The 20475-nt window shown below is 52.3% G+C and overlaps 1 protein-coding gene across 5 annotated transcripts in view; it reads left to right on the top strand.

Annotated features, from left to right (window-relative positions):
* polr3c (polymerase (RNA) III (DNA directed) polypeptide C) overlaps positions 1 to 20475 on the top strand; it is a 28425-nt gene that overhangs the window by 2456 nt on the left and 5494 nt on the right. For 4 of the 5 annotated variants that reach the window (XM_063041818.1, XM_063041821.1, XM_063041819.1 and 1 more), the window contains exons 3-12: positions 4258 to 4513; positions 5010 to 5195; positions 10128 to 10213; positions 10458 to 10562; positions 12016 to 12108; positions 14286 to 14366; positions 16645 to 16696; positions 17256 to 17316; positions 18300 to 18450; positions 18907 to 19008. In XM_063041818.1, the coding sequence (XP_062897888.1) occupies positions 4258 to 4513; positions 5010 to 5195; positions 10128 to 10213; positions 10458 to 10562; positions 12016 to 12108; positions 14286 to 14366; positions 16645 to 16696; positions 17256 to 17316; positions 18300 to 18450; positions 18907 to 19008 (1173 nt within the window). Of the gene's footprint in view, positions 1 to 4257; positions 4514 to 5009; positions 5196 to 10127; positions 10214 to 10457; positions 10563 to 12015; positions 12109 to 14285; positions 14367 to 16644; positions 16698 to 17255; positions 17317 to 18299; positions 18451 to 18906; positions 19009 to 20475 lie in introns of all 5 variants that reach the window. The other variant, XM_063041823.1, reaches the window with a different exon arrangement.

Raw genomic sequence — 20475 nt, 5'->3', positions numbered from 1 at the left:
TTCGGGAGGGATAGGTGAGGGGTGTGTGTCGGTGTTGCCTGGAGGGATAGGTGAGGGGTGTGTGTAGGTGTTGCCTGGAGGGAATGGTGAGGGGTGAGTGTCCGGAGGGAGGGATAGGTGAGGGGTGACTGTTGGCGTTGGGAGGGATAGGTGAGGGGCGAGTGTCGGGAGGGATCGGTGAGGGGCGAGTGTCAGCATTCAGGAAGGATAGGTGAGGGGTGTGTGTTGGTGTTGCCTGGAGGGATAGGTGAGGGGTGTGTGTCGGTGTTGCCTGGAGGGATAGGTGAGGGGTGTGTGTCGGTGTTGCCTGGAGGGATAGGTGAGGGGTGAGTGTTAGCATTTGGGAGGGATAGGTGAGGGGTGAGTGTTGGTGTTGTCTGGAGGGATAGGTGAAGGGTGAGTGTCCGGAGGGATAGTTGAGGGGTGAGTGTCGGTGTTGTCCGGAGGGATAGGAGAGGGGTGAGTGTCGGGAGGGATAGGTGAGGGGTGAGTGTCGGCATTCGGGAGGGATAGGTGAGGGGTGAGTGTTAGCATTTGGGAGGGATAGGTGAGGGGTGAGTGTCGGTGTTGTCTGGAGGGATAGGTGAAGGGTGAGTGTCCGGAGGGATAGGTGAGGGGTGAGTGTTGGTGTTGTCAGGAGGGATAGGAGAGGGGTGAGTGTCAGGAGGGATAGGTGAGGGGTGAGTGGAGGGAGGGATAGGTGAGGAGTGAGTGTCTGGAGGGAGGGATAGGTGAGGGGTGAGTGTCGGCATTCGGGAGGGATAGGTGAGGGGTGAGTGTCGGGAGGGATAGGTGGGTGAGTGTCCGGAGGGAGGGGTAGGTGAGGGGTGAGTGTCGGCATTCGGGAGGGATAGGTGAGGGGTGAGTGTTGATGTCTGGAGGGATAGGTGAGGGGTGAGTGTCGGGAGGGATAGGTGGGTGAGTGTCCGGAGGGAGGGATAGGTGAGGGGTGAGTGTCGGCATTCAGGAGGAGTAGGTGAGGGGTGAGTGTCGGGAGGGATAGGTGAGGGGTGAGTGTCTGGAGGGAGGGATAGGTGAGGGGTGAGTGTCGGGAGGGATAGTGAGAGGTGAGTGTCGGCATTCAGGAGGGATAGGTGAGGGGTGAGTGTCGGGAGGGATAGGTGGGTGTGTGTCCGGAGGGAGGGGTAGGTGAGGGGTGAGTGTCTGGAGGGATAGGTGAGGGGTGAGTGTTGGTGTTTGGAGGGATAGGTGAGAGGTGAGTGTCGGGAGGGATAGGTGAGGGGTGATTGTCGGCGTTGGGAGAGATGGGTGGGGGGTGAGTGGAGGGAGGGATAGGTGAGGGGTGAGTGTCTGGAAGGAGGGATAGGTGAGGGGTGAGTGTCGCAATTCGGGAGGGATAGGTGAGGGGTGAGTGTTGGTGTTTGGAGGGATAGGTGAGAGGTGAGTGTCGGGAGGGATAGGTGAGAGGTGAGTGTCGGGAGGGATAGGTGAGGGGTGATTGTCGGCGTTGGGAGAGATGGGTGGGGGGTGAGTGGAGGGAGGGATAGGTGAGGGGTGAGTGTCTGGAAGGAGGGATAGGTGAGGGGTGAGTGTCGCAATTCGGGAGGGATAGGTGAGGGGTGAGTGTCCGGAGGGAGGGGTAGGTGAGGGGTGAGTGTCAGCATTCGGGAGGGATAGGTGAGGGGTGAGTGTCCGGAGGGAGGGATAGGTGAGGGGTGATTGTCGGCATTCGGCAGGGATAGGTGAGGGGTGAGTGTCTGGAGGGATAGGTGAGGGGTGAATGTTGGCGTTGTCTGGAGGGATAGGTGAGGGGTGAGTGTCTGGAGGGAGGGATAGGTGAGGGGTGAGTGTCGGGAGGGATAGTGAGAGGTGAGTGTCGGCATTCAGGAGGGATAGGTGAGGGGTGAGTGTCGGGAGGGATAGGTGGGTGAGTGTCCGGAGGGAGGGGTAGGTGAGGGGTGAGTGTCTGGAGGGATAGGTGAGGGGTGAGTGTTGGTGTTTGGAGGGATAGGTGAGAGGTGAGTGTCGGGAGGGATAGGTGAGGGGTGATTGTCGGCGTTGGGAGAGATGGGTGGGGGGTGAGTGGAGGGAGGGATAGGTGAGGGGTGAGTGTCTGGAAGGAGGGATAGGTGAGGGGTGATTGTCGGCATTCGGCAGGGATAGGTGAGGGGTGAGTGTCTGGAGGGATAGGTGAGGGGTGAATGTTGGCGTTGTCTGGAGGGATAGGTGAGGGGTGAGTGTCTGGAGGGAGGGATAGGTGAGGGGTGAGTGTCGGGAGGGATAGTGAGAGGTGAGTGTCGGCATTCAGGAGGGATAGGTGAGGGGTGAGTGTCGGGAGGGATAGGTGGGTGAGTGTCCGGAGGGAGGGGTAGGTGAGGGGTGAGTGTCTGGAGGGATAGGTGAGGGGTGAGTGTTGGTGTTTGGAGGGATAGGTGAGAGGTGAGTGTCGGGAGGGATAGGTGAGGGGTGATTGTCGGCGTTGGGAGAGATGGGTGGGGGGTGAGTGGAGGGAGGGATAGGTGAGGGGTGAGTGTCTGGAAGGAGGGATAGGTGAGGGGTGAGTGTCGCAATTCGGGAGGGATAGGTGAGGGGTGAGTGTTGGTGTTTGGAGGGATAGGTGAGAGGTGAGTGTCGGGAGGGATAGGTGAGAGGTGAGTGTCGGGAGGGATAGGTGAGGGGTGATTGTCGGCGTTGGGAGAGATGGGTGGGGGGTGAGTGGAGGGAGGGATAGGTGAGGGGTGAGTGTCTGGAAGGAGGGATAGGTGAGGGGTGAGTGTCGCAATTCGGGAGGGATAGGTGAGGGGTGAGTGTCCGGAGGGAGGGGTAGGTGAGGGGTGAGTGTCAGCATTCGGGAGGGATAGGTGAGGGGTGAGTGTCCGGAGGGAGGGATAGGTGAGGGGTGATTGTCGGCATTCGGCAGGGATAGGTGAGGGGTGAGTGTCTGGAGGGATAGGTGAGGGGTGAATGTTGGCGTTGTCTGGAGGGATAGGTGAGGGGTGAGTGTCTGGAGGGAGGGATAGGTGAGGGGTGAGTGTCGGGAGGGATAGTGAGAGGTGAGTGTCGGCATTCAGGAGGGATAGGTGAGGGGTGAGTGTCGGGAGGGATAGGTGGGTGAGTGTCCGGAGGGAGGGGTAGGTGAGGGGTGAGTGTCTGGAGGGATAGGTGAGGGGTGAGTGTTGGTGTTTGGAGGGATAGGTGAGAGGTGAGTGTCGGGAGGGATAGGTGAGGGGTGATTGTCGGCGTTGGGAGAGATGGGTGGGGGGTGAGTGGAGGGAGGGATAGGTGAGGGGTGAGTGTCTGGAAGGAGGGATAGGTGAGGGGTGAGTGTCGCAATTCGGGAGGGATAGGTGAGGGGTGAGTGTCCGGAGGGAGGGGTAGGTGAGGGGTGAGTGTCAGCATTCGGGAGGGATAGGTGAGGGGTGAGTGTCCGGAGGGAGGGATAGGTGAGGGGTGATTGTCGGCATTCGGCAGGGATAGGTGAGGGGTGAGTGTCTGGAGGGATAGGTGAGGGGTGAATGTTGGCGTTGTCTGGAGGGATAGGTGAGGGGTGAGTGTCGGGAGGGATAGGTGGGTGAGTGTCCGGAGGAAGGGGTAGGTGAGGGGTGAGTGTCCGGAGGGAGGGATAGGTGAGGGGTGAGTGTCGGCATTCGGGAGGGATAGGTGAGGGGTGAGTGTCCGGAGGGAGGGATTGGTGGGGGGTGAGTGTTGGGAGGGGTAGGTGAGGGGTGAGTGTCGGGAGGGGTAGGTGAGGGGTGAGTGTCCGGAGGGAGGGGTAGGTGAGGGGTGAGTGTCGGGAGGGATAGGTGAGGGGTGAGTGTCCGGAGGGAGGGATTGGGGGTGAGTGTTGGGAGGGGTAGGTGAGGGGTGAGTGTCCGGAGGGAGGGGTAGGTGAGGGGTGAGTGTCCGGAGGGAGAGGTAGGTGAGGGGTGAGTGTCGGGAGGGGTAGGTGAGGGGTGAGTGTCCGGAGGGAGGGGTAGGTGAGGGGTGAGTGTCGGGAGGGGTAGGTGAGGGGTGAGTGTCCGGAGGGAGGGGTAGGTGAGGGGTGAGTGTCGGGAGGGGTAGGTGAGGGGTGAGTGTCCGGAGGGAGGGGTAGGTGAGGGGTGAGTGTCGGGAGGGGTAGGTGAGGGGTGAGTGTCCGGAGGGAGGGGTAGGTGAGGGGTGAGTGTCCGGAGGGAGGGATAGGTGAGGGGTGAGTGTCCGGAGGGAGGGGTAGGTGAGGGGTGAGTGTCGGGGTGGGTGCGGTGGGGGAGGGAAGTGTGCAGGCTGTGAATTGTGTGTAACATCCCTGGGCTCCAGGTTAAGAAAGCCCTCTGCGTCCTCATCCACCACAACTTCGCCGCCTACCGCCTGCACAAGCGAGGATACGTGGAGTACGAGCTGCTGGGCGCCAACGTCCAGCGCATCCTGCGTTACCCCCGCTACATCTACTCAGCCAAGACGCTGTACGGGGACACGGGCGAGCTGATCGTGGAGGAGCTGCTCCAGAATGGCAAGATGTCAATGAGTACTGTGGTGAAGAAGGTGGCTGACCGGCTGACCGAGACGATGGAGGGTGAGGGGGCAGAGGGAGGGAGGAGGCAAGAGGGGTAGAGGCGGAGGCAAGGGGCAGATGGAGGGATGGAGGAGGGTGGGTAGAGGGAGGAGTCGGGAGCACATGGAGGGAGGAGGGTGAGGGGACAGACGAAGGATGGAGGGTGAGGGGACTAAGGGGAAGGGGACCAAGGGAGTGAAATGACAGGAGGTGGGGAGGGTGGGATCAGTCACCACTTCTGCAGAGAGAGGGACTGGGAGGAGGAGGTTTCACAAGGCACGGCTTGGGGTCCTGAATGGTCACAGCAGGAGGTAACGATTGCGGAGAGGGTGTGTGGTGGGCAGGGACAGTGAGTGGGTAGAGGGGGGAGGTTACAAGAGCAGAGAGTTGTGGTCAGGGTGGTGGAGAGCAGGGTCAGAGCCTGGAAGGAGGGAGGGTGATGTGGGTCTGTCCATGGCTTTTAGACATCACAGCTCTTAATCATCCCGTCTCTCTCTCTCTCTCTACCTCGGCACAGATAATCGGAGTGTGGAGTACAGTGAAGCCTCCAACACGTTTGTCCGCCTGGTGGAGACGCACTTCCTCCAGAAGTGCGAGACGGTTCCCGAGCTGCCTCCGGGTGATGGGTCCCGCCCCCCTCCTGTTCCCACGCTGGTCTCGGACGAGAAGGAGATGTACACGGTACCCAACCTCGGCCTGATTGGTGAGATCCTCTCCGGCGACTTTTTCCCCTTGACTCCACCCAGTCCACAAATCCACTCGTCCCAGCTTGGAACAAGCCTAATCTGTGAACAGCCACAGCTGTGTGGCGGAGCTCACACTGAGTGATATTTCCCTCGGCATCAGAGTCAGGTCTCTTGTCACTGACATCTGTCGTGAAACTTGCGGCGGCAGTGCAGGACAGAAAAACTTACTGAAGGTGCAAAACTAAATGGATGAAAACATAGGTAATGAGGTAGTGACCGCGGGTTCATGGGCTGTCCAGAATTCTGATGGCGAAGAGAGGAAGCTGCTCTTGAAACATTGTGTGTCTTCAGTTCAAAGTGAATTTATTATTATTAAAGTATACCTCACCACGTATGACCCTGAGATTCATCTTCTTGTAGGCGTACTCAATAAATCTATAGAAAGTAACCATAGCTCAATCAATGAAAGACTGCCCAACTTGGGCGTTTAACCAGAATGCAGAAGACAAGGAGGCTCTTCAATCTCATAGTCATAGTCACACTTTATTGATCCCGGGGGAAACTGGTTTTTGTTACAGTTGCACCATAAATAATAAATAGTAATAAAACCATAAATAGTTAGATAGTAATATGTAAGTTATGCCAGTAAATTATGAAATAAGTCCAGGACCAGCCTATTGGCTCAGGGTGTCTGACCCTCCAAGGGAGGAGTTGTAAAGTTTGATGGCCACAGGCAGGAATGACTTCCTATGACACTCTGTGTTGCATCTCGGTGGAATGAGTCTCTGGCTGAATGTACTCCTGTGCCCACCCAGTACATTATGTAGTGGATGGGAGACATTGACCAAGATGGCATGCAACTTCGACAGCATCCTCCTCCCTGAAGATGGAATCTCATCTGGATAGGGTGGTGAAGAAAGCTTTTGGTATGCTGGCCTTTATTAATCAGAGCATTGAGTATAGGAGTTGGGATGTAACGTTGAAATTGTATAAGGCATTGGTAAGGCCAAATTTAGAGTATTGTGTACAGTTCTGGTCACCGAATTATAGGAAAGATGTCAACAAAATAGAGGGAGTACGGAGGAGATGTACTAGAATGTTACCTGGGTTTCATCTCTTAAGTTACAGAGAAAGGTTGAACAAGTTGGGTCTTTATTCTTTGGAGCATAGAAGGTTGAGGGGGGACTTGATAGAGGTGTTTAAAATTATGAGGGGGATTGATAGAGTTGACGTGGATAGGCTTTTTCCATTGAGAGTAGGGGAGATTCAAACAAGAGGACATGAGTTGAGAGTTAAAGGGCAAAAGTTTAGGGATAACATGAGGGGGAATTTCTTTACTCAGAGAGTGGTAGCTGTGTGGAACGAGCTTCCAGCAGAAGTGGTTGAGGCAGGTTCAATGTTGTCGTTTAAATTGGATAGATATATGGACAGGAAAGGAATGGAGGGTTATGGGCTGAGTGCAGGTCAGTGGGACTAGGTGAGAGTAAGAGTTCGGCACGGACTAGAAGGGCCGAGATGGCCTGTTTCCGTGCTGTAATCGTTATATGGTAGTATTGAGAGGAGGGCATGTCCTGGACGGTGACTGTACTTCGTGAGGGATGCTGCCTTCTTGAAGCTTCGCTTCTTGAGGATGTCCTCGATGGTTGAGAGGGTTGTGCTGGCTGCGGCTTTCTGCAGCCTCGTTCAATCCTGAGTGCTGGAGCCTGTATATTAGGTGGTGATGCAATCAGTGAGTGTTTTCCATTTGTAGAAACTTGTTAATCCAGGGAGACATACCAAATCTCCTCAAATTCCTAGGGAGATAGAGCTGCTGTGGTGCCTTTGTGATCGCCCAGGAGAGCTATTCGCAGACGTTGACACCCAGGAACGTGAAACTGCTCACACTTTCCACTGCTGATCCCTCGATGAGGACCGGAGTGTGTTCCCTCAACTCCCCCTCCCTGAAGTCCACAGCCAGTTCCATGGTCTTAACTAACGCCGAGTGCAAGGTGGTGGTAGTACCGTCACCCAACCAGCGGACCTGCGTCACCCGACTGGGCACCGCGGTGGTGTAGTGGTTCACGTGATGCTGTTACAGCTCGGGGAGTTTAGTTCTGTCTGTACGTTCTCCCTGTGACCGCGTGGGTTTCCTCCCACAGTCCGAAGATGGCCCGTAAATTGTCCTGTGGTTATGGTGGTGTTACATAGGGGTGTTGCTGGGTGGTGCGAATCCTTGGGACAGATGGGCCCTTTCTCTAAATAGATCTCAGCGGTGTTATCTAACCACGCAGTCACGAGTGTGGAGAGCGTAGAGCATACATTGTAGAGGTGCGCCTGTGTTCATTGTAAGCGAGCAGAAGGTGTTAGTTCTGAGCTGCACTGACTGAGGTCGCCCGATCAGGAGGTCAAGGATCCAATTGCAGAGGGAAGTACAGAGACACAGGTTTTTAGGCCTAGTACCGAGGGATGATTATTGATTAGTACCGAGGGATGATTATTGATGAGTACCGAGGGATGATTATTGATTAGTACCGAGGGATGATTATTGATTAGTACGGAGGGATGATTATTGATGAGTACCGAGGGATGATTATTGATGAGTACCGAGGGATGATTATTGATTAGTACGGAGGGATGATTATTGATGAGTACCGAGGGGATGATTATTGATGAGTACCGAGGGATGATTATTGATGAGTACCGAGGGATGATTATTGATTAGTACCGAGGGATGATTATTGATTAGTACGGAGGGATGATTATTGATGAGTACCGAGGGATGATTATTGATGAGTACCGAGGGATGATTATTGATTAGTACGGAGGGATGATTATTGATGAGTACCGAGGGATGATTATTGATTAGTACCGAGGGATGATTATTGATGAGTACCGAGGGATGATTATTGATTAGTACCGAGGGATGATTATTGATGAGTACCGAGGGATGATTATTGATTAGTACCGAGGGATGATTATTGATGAGTACCGAGGGATGATTATTGATGAGTACCGAGGGATGATTATTGATTAGTACGGAGGGATGATTATTGATGAGTACCGAGGGATGATTATTGATGAGTACCGAGGGATGATTATTGATTAGTACGGAGGGATGATTATTGATGAGTACCGAGGGGATGATTATTGATGAGTATGGAGGGATGATTATTGATTAGTATGGAGGGATGATTATTGATGAGTACCGAGGGGATGATTATTGATGAGTATGGAGGGATGATTATTGATTAGTATGGAGGGATGATTATTGATGAGTACAGAGGGGATGATTATTGATGAGTACCGAGGGATGATTATTGATTAGTACGGAGGGATGATTATTGATGAGTACAGAGGGGATGATTATTGATGAGTACCGAGGGGATGATTATTGATGAGTGCGGAGGGATGATTATTGATGAGTACCGAGGGATGATTATTGATGAGTACGGAGGGATGATTATTGATGAGTACGGAGGGGATGATTATTGATGAGTACCGAGGGATGATTATTGATTAGTACCGAGGGATGATTATTGATGAGTACCGAGGGATGATTATTGATTAGTACGGAGGGATGATTATTGATGAGTACAGAGGGATGATTATTGATGAGTACCGAGGGATGATTATTGATTAGTATGGAGGGATGATTATTGATTAGTACGGAGGGATGATTATTGATGAGTACAGAGGGATGATTATTGATTAGTACGGAGGGATGATTATTGATGAGTACCGAGGGATGATTATTGATGAGTACCGAGGGGATGATTATTGATGAGTGCGGAGGGATGATTATTGATGAGTACCGAGGGATGATTATTGATGAGTACGGAGGGATGATTATTGATGAGTACGGAGGGGATGATTATTGATGAGTACCGAGGGATGATTATTGATGAGAACCGAGGGATGATTATTGATGAGTACGGAGGGATGATTATTGATGAGTACGGAGGGGATGATTATTGATGAGTACCGAGGGATGATTATTGATTAGTACCGAGGGATGATTATTGATGAGTACCGAGGGATGATTATTGATGAGTACCGAGGGATGATTATTGATGAGTACCGAGGGATGATTATTGATTAGTACGGAGGGATGATTATTGATGAGTACAGAGGGATGATTATTGATGAGTACCGAGGGATGATTATTGATTAGTATGGAGGGATGATTATTGATTAGTACGGAGGGATGATTATTGATGAGTACAGAGGGATGATTATTGATTAGTACGGAGGGATGATTATTGATGAGTACCGAGGGATGATTATTGATGAGTACAGAGGGGATGATTATTGATGAGTACCGAGGGATGATTATTGATGAGTACGGAGGGATGATTATTGATGAGTACGGAGGGGATGATTATTGATGAGTACCGAGGGATGATTATTGATGAGTGCGGAGGGGATGATGGTATTGAACGCAGAGCTACGTTCGATAAACAGCAGCCTGACTTTAGTTGTAGTCTAGGTGATCCAAAATTCAGATGTTAAGTTAAAAACAGGCCATTCAGCCCGCTGACCACTTACAGCTATCCTATTTTATTCTCGGCACATTCCCGTTGACTGCCCTCACGTTCTACCCCTGGCCCACACACTAATTATCCACCAACCCCATTCTTTGTTGGGATGTGGGGGTAACCCACGTGGTCACAGAGAGAATGTACAAACGCCTGACAGACGGACACAGAAACCACACACACTCATACACAGAAACGCACAGACCCAGAAGGACTCGTGCTCGGAGATGTACATAGACGCACACACTGATACTCAGACACACACACACAGAGTCGGAGGTCGTGATTGAACCCACTCTCTGGTGCGGCAGGGTCCGTGTCTCTGCCCGCTCTGTGCTGGTCTCTTCCCCCCCCCCCACCCGAGGGGGAGCAGTGAACTGTGACCTCTGACACAAGTCCACCTAACATCGCCTCTTTTTGTTGGGGTGCCCGCAGGTCAAGGTAAACGCCGAAGGCAGCCGTCGGGAGATGGTGGGGAGCCCAGGTCGAAGCGCTCGAAACACGACCGGTGGGACCAGGAGGTGAGGCCTGTGCAAACAGTTGGTGGTGGGGGGGACACCTCTTACCCTGCCCCCTTGTAATGTAGTATTCTGTGAGGGTGGCTGGCGAGGGGGAGGAGGGTGGTGGGAAGCACTCTGGTGAGGGGAGGGAGAAGTTAATATTGTACCAGTCCCACGGGGTGGGGGAGGACATGGGACAGGGTGGGGGGGGTGGCATGTGTAACTGTGTTCCCCACGTCTGATGCCCTGCGATTCTCCTCCTCAGTCTCCCCCCGACGACGGCATTTACTGGCAGGTGAATTTCGACCGCTTCCACCAGCATTTCCGCGACCAGGCCATCATCGCGGCAGTCAGCAGCAAGCTCGACCAGGTACGCAGCACCGCTTCCCACGTTGCTGTCACCGCTGGGCTGCGTCTCGCGGGACGGGGTGGGGACAGCGAAGCTGCTCGGCAATCTCTCCCACCGGTATGATAAGCAGATTGGCTTTATTTGTCACATGTACGTCGATCATCGAGGCATTTCACTGTTTGTATCACAGTGCAGCGGTTGGCTTGACGCTATACAGCTCCAGTGGTCAGTGTGCAATTCCCGCTGCTAGCTCCGTGTGTTCTCCCCGCGGCCGCGCTGATTTCCTCCACGTGCTCTGGTCTCCTCCCCCTTCCAAAGCCGTACAGGCTAGGGGTTAGTGAGTTCAGGGCGTGTCATGTTGTCACCAGAAGCATAACGACACTTACAGGCTGTCCCCAGCACATCCTCAGAGTGCTGATGCAAACGATGCACTTCACCGTGTCGATGTACGTGCAACAAATAAAACTCATCTTTAATCTTCACATCACTGGTTAAGCCACATCTGGAGTGTTGCATGCTGTTCTAGGTGCCAGGCTAAAGGAAGTTTGGGATTAAATTGGAGAGGGTGCAGAAAGATTCACAAGGATGTTACTGGGACCAGTGGGATTGAGGTAGAAGGAGAGATTGGACAGACTGAGGCTATTTCCCTGGCGTGAAGTAGGCTTTATGTTTCAATGTACATTACTGTGCAAAAGTCTTTGGCATACGTGTAAATATCTAGGAAGCCTAAGACTTTTGCACAGTACTGTAGTAATTCTACGTATTGCTCTGTACTGCTGCGGCAAAACAAAAACAACGTGAGAGATGATGAACTGATTCTAATACGCACAATTCTGTACGTGACAAGTAAAGCTCATCGTCAGTCTCTTTATCTTTAATGAGGTGACCAGAACGGAACACAATGCCTTGTACAGAACACAACTCCTACGCTCATCAATTATCCCAGCTCCCTCTCCCTAACGTACGTCGCTTTCTTTTGTAGTGGTCGATTAACTGGGCACGTGCTCCTCAGTCACACTTCACTGGCTTGTGCACGAGGAGAACAAGATGGTCCCTGTTCTAAAGTTGGAACAAGTAAATGATATTTTAATATAGAACATAGAACACTACAGTACAGTGAAGGCTCCTCAGCCCACAATGTTGTGCTAGCCTTTGAGATGAATCTACCCCTTCCCACCCACATGGCCTTCAATATTTCTATCATCGACATGCCCATTTAAGATTTCCTAATCTGACTCTCCCACCACCCCTGGCAGCATGTTCCACCTTCTCTGTTTTAAAAAAAACTTGCCTCTGACATACCCCCTATACTTTTTTCCAATCACCTATGCCCCCTGTAATTAGCCATTCCTACCCTGAGAAAAAGTCTCTGGATACCCTCTTTAGATGTACAACTTGTCTCGTTGGAGAGGAGGTGCCACAGAAGGAGTGAGGGGGCGTGAAGTGACTGTTGCGGTGTTTCTGTTCCCCACAGACGAGCAGTGAAATAGTCAGGACCATGCTGAGGCTCAGTGAAGTCACCACCTCGTCCAACTCCTCGCACACACAACCCCTCTCGTCCAACGAGGTGAGCTTACGGGTGAGGTGCTGCTGTATCTGTGGGGTGTCAGTCAATACTTAGCAACTCGTGAAAGTGGGCTTATGGAGTGAGGTTTCTTCTACAGCCTCCCATCACACACTCCCGGGGTCAGACACAGAGTGAAGCTCCCTCCACACCGTCCCATCACACACTCCCGGGGTCAGACACAGAGTGAAGCTCCCTCCACACCGTCCCATCACACACTCCCGGGGTCAGACACAGAGTGAAGCTCCCTCCACACCGTCCCATCACACACTCCCGGGGTCAGACACAGAGTGAAGCTCCCTCCACACCGTCCCATCACACACTCCCGGGGTCAGACACAGAGTGAAACTCCCTCTACACCATCCCATCTCACACTCCCGGGGTCAGACACAGAGTGAAACTCCCTCTACACTGTCCCATCACACACTCCTGGGGTCAGACACAGAGTGAAGCTCCCTCTACACCGTCCCATCACACACTCCCGGGGTCAGACACAGAGTGAAACTCCCTCTACATTGTCCCATCACACACTCACGGGGTCAGACACAGAGTGAAACTCCCTCGACACCGTCCCATCACACACTCCCGGGGTCAGACACAGAGTGAAGCTCCCTCCACACTGTCTCATCACACACTCCCGGGGTCAGACACAGAGTGAAGCTCCCTCCACACCGTCCCATCACACACTCCCGGGGTCAGACACAGAGTGAAACTCCCTCTACACTGTCCCATCACACACTCCTGGGGTCAGACACAGAGTGAAGCTCCCTCTACACCGTCCCATCACACACTCCCAGGGTCAGACACAGAGTGAAACTCCCTCTACATTGTCCCATCACACACTCACGGGGTCAGACACAGAGTGAAACTCCCTCGACACCGTCCCATCACACACTCCCGGGGTCAGACACAGAGTGAAACTCCCTCGACACCGTCCCATCACACACTCCCGGGGTCAGACACAGAGTGAAGCTCCCTCCAAACCGTCCCATCACACACTCCCGGGGTCAGACACAGAGTGAAGCTCCCTCCACACCGTCCCATCACACACTCCCGGGGTCAGACACAGAGTGAAGCTCCCTCCACACCGTCCCATCACACACTCCCGGGGTCAGACACAGAGTGAAGCTCCCTCCACACCGTCCCATCACACACTCCCGGGGTCAGACACAGAGTGAAACTCCCTCTACACCATCCCATCTCACACTCCCGGGGTCAGACACAGAGTGAAACTCCCTCTACACTGTCCCATCACACACTCCTGGGGTCAGACACAGAGTGAAGCTCCCTCGACACCGTCTCATCACACACTCCCGGGGTCAGACACAGAGTGAAACTCCCTCTACATTGTCCCATCACACACTCACGGGGTCAGACACAGAGTGAAACTCCCTCGACACCGTCCCATCACACACTCCCGGGGTCAGACACAGAGTGAAGCTCCCTCCACACTGTCTCATCACACACTCCCGGGGTCAGACACAGAGTGAAGCTCCCTCCACACCGTCCCATCACACACTCCCGGGGTCAGACACAGAGTGAAACTCCCTCTACACTGTCCCATCACACACTCCTGGGGTCAGACACAGAGTGAAGCTCCCTCTACACCGTCCCATCACACACTCCCAGGGTCAGACACAGAGTGAAACTCCCTCTACATTGTCCCATCACACACTCACGGGGTCAGACACAGAGTGAAACTCCCTCGACACCGTCCCATCACACACTCCCGGGGTCAGACACAGAGTGAAACTCCCTCGACACCGTCCCATCACACACTCCCGGGGTCAGACACAGAGTGAAGCTCCCTCCAAACCGTCCCATCACACACTCCCAGGGTCAGACACAGAGTGAAGCTCCCTCCACACTGTCCCATCACACACTCCCAGGGTCAGACACAGAGTGAAGCTTCCTCTACACTGTCCCATCACACACTCCCGGGGTCAGACACAGAGTGAAACTCCCTCTACACTGTCCCATCACACACTCCTGGGGTCAGACACAGAGTGAAGCTCCCTCTACACCGTCCCATCACACACTCCCAGGGTCAGACACAGAGTGAAACTCCCTCTACATTGTCCCATCACACACTCACGGAGCCGGAATAACATGCTTTGGATAGAGTGAAATTGCTCGCCTTTCTCCTTGCATTGACTACTCAGAATTCTGTTTTTGTTTAGATATTCCGAGCTTTCCCTTCCGGATACAACATCTCCAAACAGGTCCTGGACCAGTACCTCACGCTGCTAAGCGACGACCCGGTGGGTATTTAAAGTCTCCCCCTGTGTTGGAGAGTGTTAATTTCCTCCATCTCCTCCAAATTATGTCCCCTTATACAGTATAAGCCACTTCTGCCCTGGAAAAATGCTGCTGTCTGTCCAGTCTATCTGTGCCGCTTATCATTTTGTGCATCTCTATCAAATCACCTCTCATCCTTTATCACTCCAAAGAGAATATCTGCAGCTCGCTGAACCAAAACATGCTGTCTAATGCAGGCAGCATCCCGGGAAATCTGCACCCTCTCTAAAGCTTCCTCATCCTTCCTATGAGGCACCTAATAATGAACACAGATTTAAGGTGAGGGGGAGGAAGTAGGGGTGAGGAACGCACTGGCTGAGGGGGTGGTGGAGGCAGAGAGGCATATCCAGACAAGCACTTGAATCCTCAAGGCAAGGATCCAGTGCTGATGAATAGGGTTAATGTAGGGGGTTAGACTTAGACGAGGGAATTAAATGCAGCATCTCCAAGTTTGCGGATGACACGAAGCTGGGTGGCAGTGTTAGCTGTGAGGAGGATGCTAAGAGGATGCAGGGTGACTTGGATAGGTTAGGTGAGTGGGCAAATTCATGGCAGATGCAATTTAATGTGGATAAATGTGAGGTTATCCACTTTGGTGGCAAGAATAGGAAAACGGATTACTATCTGAATGGTGGCCGATTAGGAAAAGGGGAGGTGCAACGAGACCTGGGTGTCATTGTACACCAGTCATTGAAAGTGGGCATGCAGGTACAGCAGGCGGTAAAAAAGGCGAATGGTATGCTGGCATTCATAGCAAGAGGATTCGAGTACAGGAGCAGGGAGGTACTACTGCAGTTGTACAAGGCCTTGGTGAGATCACACCTGGAGTATTGTGTGCAGTTTTGGTCCCCTAATCTGAGGAAAGATATTCTTGCCACAGAGGGGGTACAAAGAAGGTTCACCAGATTGATTCCTGGGATGACAGGACTTTCATATGATGAAAGACTGGATCGACTAGGCTTATACTCGCTGGAATTTAGAAGATTGAGGGGGGATCTGATTGAAACATATAAAATTCTAAAGGATTGGACAGGCTAGATGCAGGAAGATTGTTCCCGATGTTGGGGAAGTCCAGAACGAGTTTGAGGATAAAAGGGAAGCCTTTTAGGACCGAGATGAGGAAAAACTTCTTCACACAGAGAGTGGTGAATCTGTGAAATTCTCTGTCACAGGAAACAGTTGAGGCCAGTTCATTGGCTATATTTAAGAGGGAGTTAGATATGGCCCTTGTGGCTAAAGGGATCAGGGGTATGGAGAGAAGGCAGGTACAGGGTTCTGAGTTGGATGATCAGCCATGATCATACTTAATGGCGGTGTAGGCTCGAAGGGCCGAATGGCCTACTCCTGCACCTATTTTCTATGTTTCTCTGTTTGCTGGTGCTCAGCGTGGACGTGGCGGTCCAAAAGGCGTGTTCCTGTGCTGTAGGACTCGCTGGCGGTTAATCTGCAGAGTGTCTGCCTCAGAGGCCTGAGGAGACAGTCACCGCCCATTCAACGGAGAGGAAGAAACAGTCGACGTTTCAGGGTGAGATCCTTCATCAGGACTGGAAAGGAAGAAGGCAGGACCTCCTCCCCCTTCCTTTCCTGATAAAGGGTCTCGGCCTGGAACACTGTTTATTCTTCTACGTAGATGCTGCCCGACTTGCTGAGTTCCTCCTGCGTGTGCAGAATCTCTTGTGTTTGTGATTTACCGTCTGTCTGGGGTTGGTGTGGGAAGTTGAGGTACCGAAACCAGACTGGGTAACAGCTTCTTTTCTCGGGCTGGGAGACGAGGGATTACCCTGCCACCACCAAGGTCCCGCCACTGCGACAGGAAGCTGTTTCCCTCTGCTGCACATTTCACATGCAATTTGAATTATATTTTATCAGCTTATTTATGGTAATATTTTAGTGTATGTGCTGAGTGTGATATACGTTCTGTGGGTGTACCATGGTCTAGAGGAATGTTTCATTTGGTTGTATATATGTATAGTCAAACCTGAACTTGGGGTAACTGATGCGGCCATGACTTTATCAGTGCATGCAGCAGGCTTGAGGGGCCGAATGGCTCCACGTCCCTTACACACCCATATCTGGCAGGGGCCACTGCCCCACAAAGACAGGTGCGGACTTGTGACTGATTGGGTACTAAGGACGGGGTTGAGTGTGTCTGCACCTGGAGTTGTCCCATTCCCACTTCCGTAATCCCGTGTTCTTCCATTCTCCGTGGATCCATGATGAGCTCTTTGCCTTTTTTTGTAGATGAAGTTTGTCGGGAAGACCGGAGAGAGCGGTGGTGGCATGTTTGTAATCAGTATCCTTTCTGAGAATGTCGCAGGAGCCTGCCCCCTCCACACTGTCGCAAGGACCCTCCCTCAGAGAAGCTGTTGCAAACTTGTTAAACCCACCAACACTTGGAAACGTTTCCGAAAGGTTCAGCTTTCTGAGGGAGCTAGAGCAGTCCTGAGAGAACTACTGTGGGACGCTGATCAGTAAGAGAGTGCAGTCAGTATACAGGTATTGAGAGAGAGGCAAAGAGAGGGGAAAGGGAGGGAGATGGGGGGAGAGAAGAGTGAGAGGGAAGGGGGGAAGAGGGAGGGGAGAGAGATATTCCCCTGAGAGAGACCAGTGAGTATACCGATAGTCCCTTGAGAGGGACACCAGTCAGTATACAGAGAGACAGGTCACTGCACAGGTAGGCCTCCAAGAGGGAGGACACCACGGTACAGTGAGATAGGGTCAGTGGTGTAGAAATCTCGCTGAGGGAGGGGCCCAGGAGACAAGGGTCGGTATCCGGCTATATCCCTAGGGAGGCGCTCAAGGGGGCGGTGTTGATGCCTGTGTGAGGCCGAGCATTCCTTGACGTCATTCCGACCTCCATCGGGCTCTCGCTTCTCTGGCCTGTGCAACAGTGGAATCAGTCGTGCAGGAACGGTAAGCAGATGCGTCACAGCGGTCACTTGGCCCGTTTGGCCTCTGCTATCCTGGCCACACAGTGCCCTGGCTCTGATAATGGGTACAGCACGAGGTGACTTAACCAGTGATGTGTCTGCAATCTCTGAGTCCTGAGGCCAAAATAGGAATGGAGAGGGTGTTTTAATATCTATCGTGAGCTAACGTTTGGCCAATTTAGCGCAGGTCCAAACTGAAAAGTTCAGGATGTCGGGGCCAGTGCTCAGCTCGCTGCTCAATGAGGTTTACTCGTCTCTGCACTGAACCGAGACTGTAGCCTGCAACTAACCGGCTCCCGGACCGGCTTCGTGGCTGTGGGCTCACTTTCATGAACTTTAGTTCTGAGTGTTACTTGTTTACTTTTTATTGTTTGGACCCGCACAGTTGGTAGTGGGCAGTTTTTAAAAAATGGGTTTCTTCGTTTTGTGTGACTGCCTGTAAGAAGGTGAATTTCTAAGTTGTACATATTATACGTACTTTGAACCGGTGATCCAGTCTCCAGGGTACAGAGTTGCAGAGATTCACCACCCTCTGCGGTGAGTTCAACGATAAAGATTAGCTTGTTTGTTACACCAAAACAATGAACAGTCCTTTGCCCCCAACTCTCAAAGTCGCAGACATCAGACCTCCAACCCTCAGTCTCTGGCTTGGACTCTCCCTATACAGTACCTCAGGACGTGATTAAGTTGGAACAGATACAGAAAAGTTTGGATAGTTGGAACAATTTCCCACTAGATTATAAAATCATGAGGGACATTGATAAAGTGGGTCGACGGACAGTCTTTTCCCTCAGGCTAGGGGAGTCCAGAACTCGAGAGAATAGTTCTGTGGTGAGAGGGGAAAGGATTACTGGGGTTTATAAAAGACCCTGGGAGCCAGGCTGGCAGATTTGACTGAATGGTGGGGCCGGGGGGATTTGGGTTAGCCAGTTTTATGGATTAACGAGCACTATGCTCTCACCACAGGTTCGGCTCGCGGTCGGCCCGGATATTCCGGCTCCTGCTTCGAAAGCGGCATCTGGAGCAGAAGCAGGTGGAGGATTTTGCCATGATCCCAGCAAAGGAAGCGAAGGAGATGATGTACCGGATGTTATCAGAGAATTTCATCTCCTTGCAGGTAGAACTTCACGTCACACTCCCACCCCATCCCTCTGTCTCTCCCCCTTCATGTTTCACCCCTCCACTTCAGTCCCTCATCCCTCCTTGCCTCCTGTTCATCCGTCTCTCCCCTCACCATCCAAATTACTCGCCCCCTCCACATCCAACTCACTCACACCCTCCTGCCCCTCCAACTCACCCCTCAATCTCTCAATCTTATTTGACACAGTTCATCTCTCCCCATCTTACTCCACACTCCTACCTCTGTCTCGCCACCTCGCTTACCCCTCCATTACCCACCCCTCCATCTCATTTGTCCCTCCCACCCCCCGTCTCTTCCCCCTGCTTCCTGCACCCCTCCTGCCCCCCTGTCTTACCCATCCATTTCCCGGCCTTCTGTCTCTGCCTCCGGTCCTCGGTGACCCTCTCCTCACTGATTCTCCAGCCTTGATCTGCCGCGCTTTTCCTCTTGCAGGAAATCCCCAAGACACCGGATCACGCTCCTTCCAGAACCTTCTACCTGTACACTGTCAACTTCCAGGCGACGGTGCGCATGATACTGCAGCGCTGCTACAAGGTAACTCCGTGTTGGGCCGTGCGAGGCAAGCCCGGCCTCTCGCTTGCTCCTCGGTATCTGCTGCCGTCGTGGGAGGAGACCATTCAGCCCATTGTGCCTATTCTGAGAAAGCACTTTCGCACTGATCCCCCAGCTTTTCCTATGGTCCCCGTGGTTACACCAGTTCCAGGCACTTTCCAAACGCAGGCAGGTTTAGTGAGTTCCTGACTTCGATGCCACACTGGTAAAGCCGGTCCGTTAACAACACTGGGGGACACAGCGGGTGCACCCCTAGAAACCCAGATTCGATCCTAACTTCTGGCTGTGTGTGTGTCAGTCTGCCCACCCTCTGGATTAATTGGCCACTGTAAATTGCCCTCACTGCATAGTGCCATAACGGTTAGCACAATAGGTTCAATTCCCATGACTGCATGAGTTTCCTCCCACGTTGCAGAGACGTACGGGTTTTGGTCAGTGAGCTGAGGGCATCCTATGTCAGCACTGGAAGTGTGGCGACACTCACGGGCTGCCCCAGCACATCCTCACACACTGTACTGGCTGTTGACATGAAATGACACACCTCACTGTATTTTTCCATGTACGTAAGATAGATAAAGCTTATGAATGGTCTCATTCACAAAAATCTCATAAATATTTTGAGCTTCACGAAGAGCAGTAGCAAGGGGTTCTAATATTAAATTAAATAACAAAGGACTTAATGGACAACCTTGTCTTGTCCCCCGTGAAAGCTGAAAAAGAGAGACCTGCGGTTATTAATAACAGTAGCAATAGGAGCTTTATATATCATTCTAATCCAATTATTAAAATTAACACCAAAGCCAAATTTCTCTAAAACATTAAATAAATATTTCCATTCGACTTGATCGAATGCTTTTTCAGCATCCAAAGAGACGACGCATTATGGAGTTTTTGTGTGTGAGAGTTGTTCAAATACTATCTGTGTAAAAGCTTGGGGGGGGGAATGATAATGGGTCGACTGGCTTAATTCTGCCCTTATGTCTTATGGCCTTATCTCTCTCTGACTAGAAGGCCATTTAGTCAATGGAGTTCAATCCCATTTCCCTCATGTTCCTGTCTCGCAGCCTTCCAACTTGCTACTCTCACAGGAAATCCCCAGCTCCCTTTTTTGAAATCCCTTCACTATCTACAATTTACAGCAGCTAATTAACACACGAGTGGGGAGGAAACCGGGTGGAAATGAGAGATGAGAGCAGCCCCTTAAATTGTAATTCCATCATGCCAGCACATTGGAAAGGATGTTAGATAAGGGGTCCAGTGTCTTCTAAAGACCTAACACTGCATCCTTGCCGCTGCCTCGACTTGCAAGTTAACCTTCAGGGATTCCTGCGTGAGGACTCACAAGTCCCTTTGCAGCTCTGAATTCGCCATCGCCCTCAGCCCCACTCTGTCCTTTGGCAAAGCAGCAGGAGAAGGTGGTTCTCGTTTGTGTCCATGCTTCCTGCTGGA

This window comes from Mobula hypostoma, chromosome 2, assembly GCF_963921235.1.
Source record: "Mobula hypostoma chromosome 2, sMobHyp1.1, whole genome shotgun sequence".
In the NCBI taxonomy this organism is placed as follows: Eukaryota; Metazoa; Chordata; class Chondrichthyes; order Myliobatiformes; family Myliobatidae; genus Mobula; species Mobula hypostoma.
The sequence above is the reverse complement of the archived record's forward strand: the minus strand, read 5'-3'. Positions and strand labels throughout refer to the sequence as shown.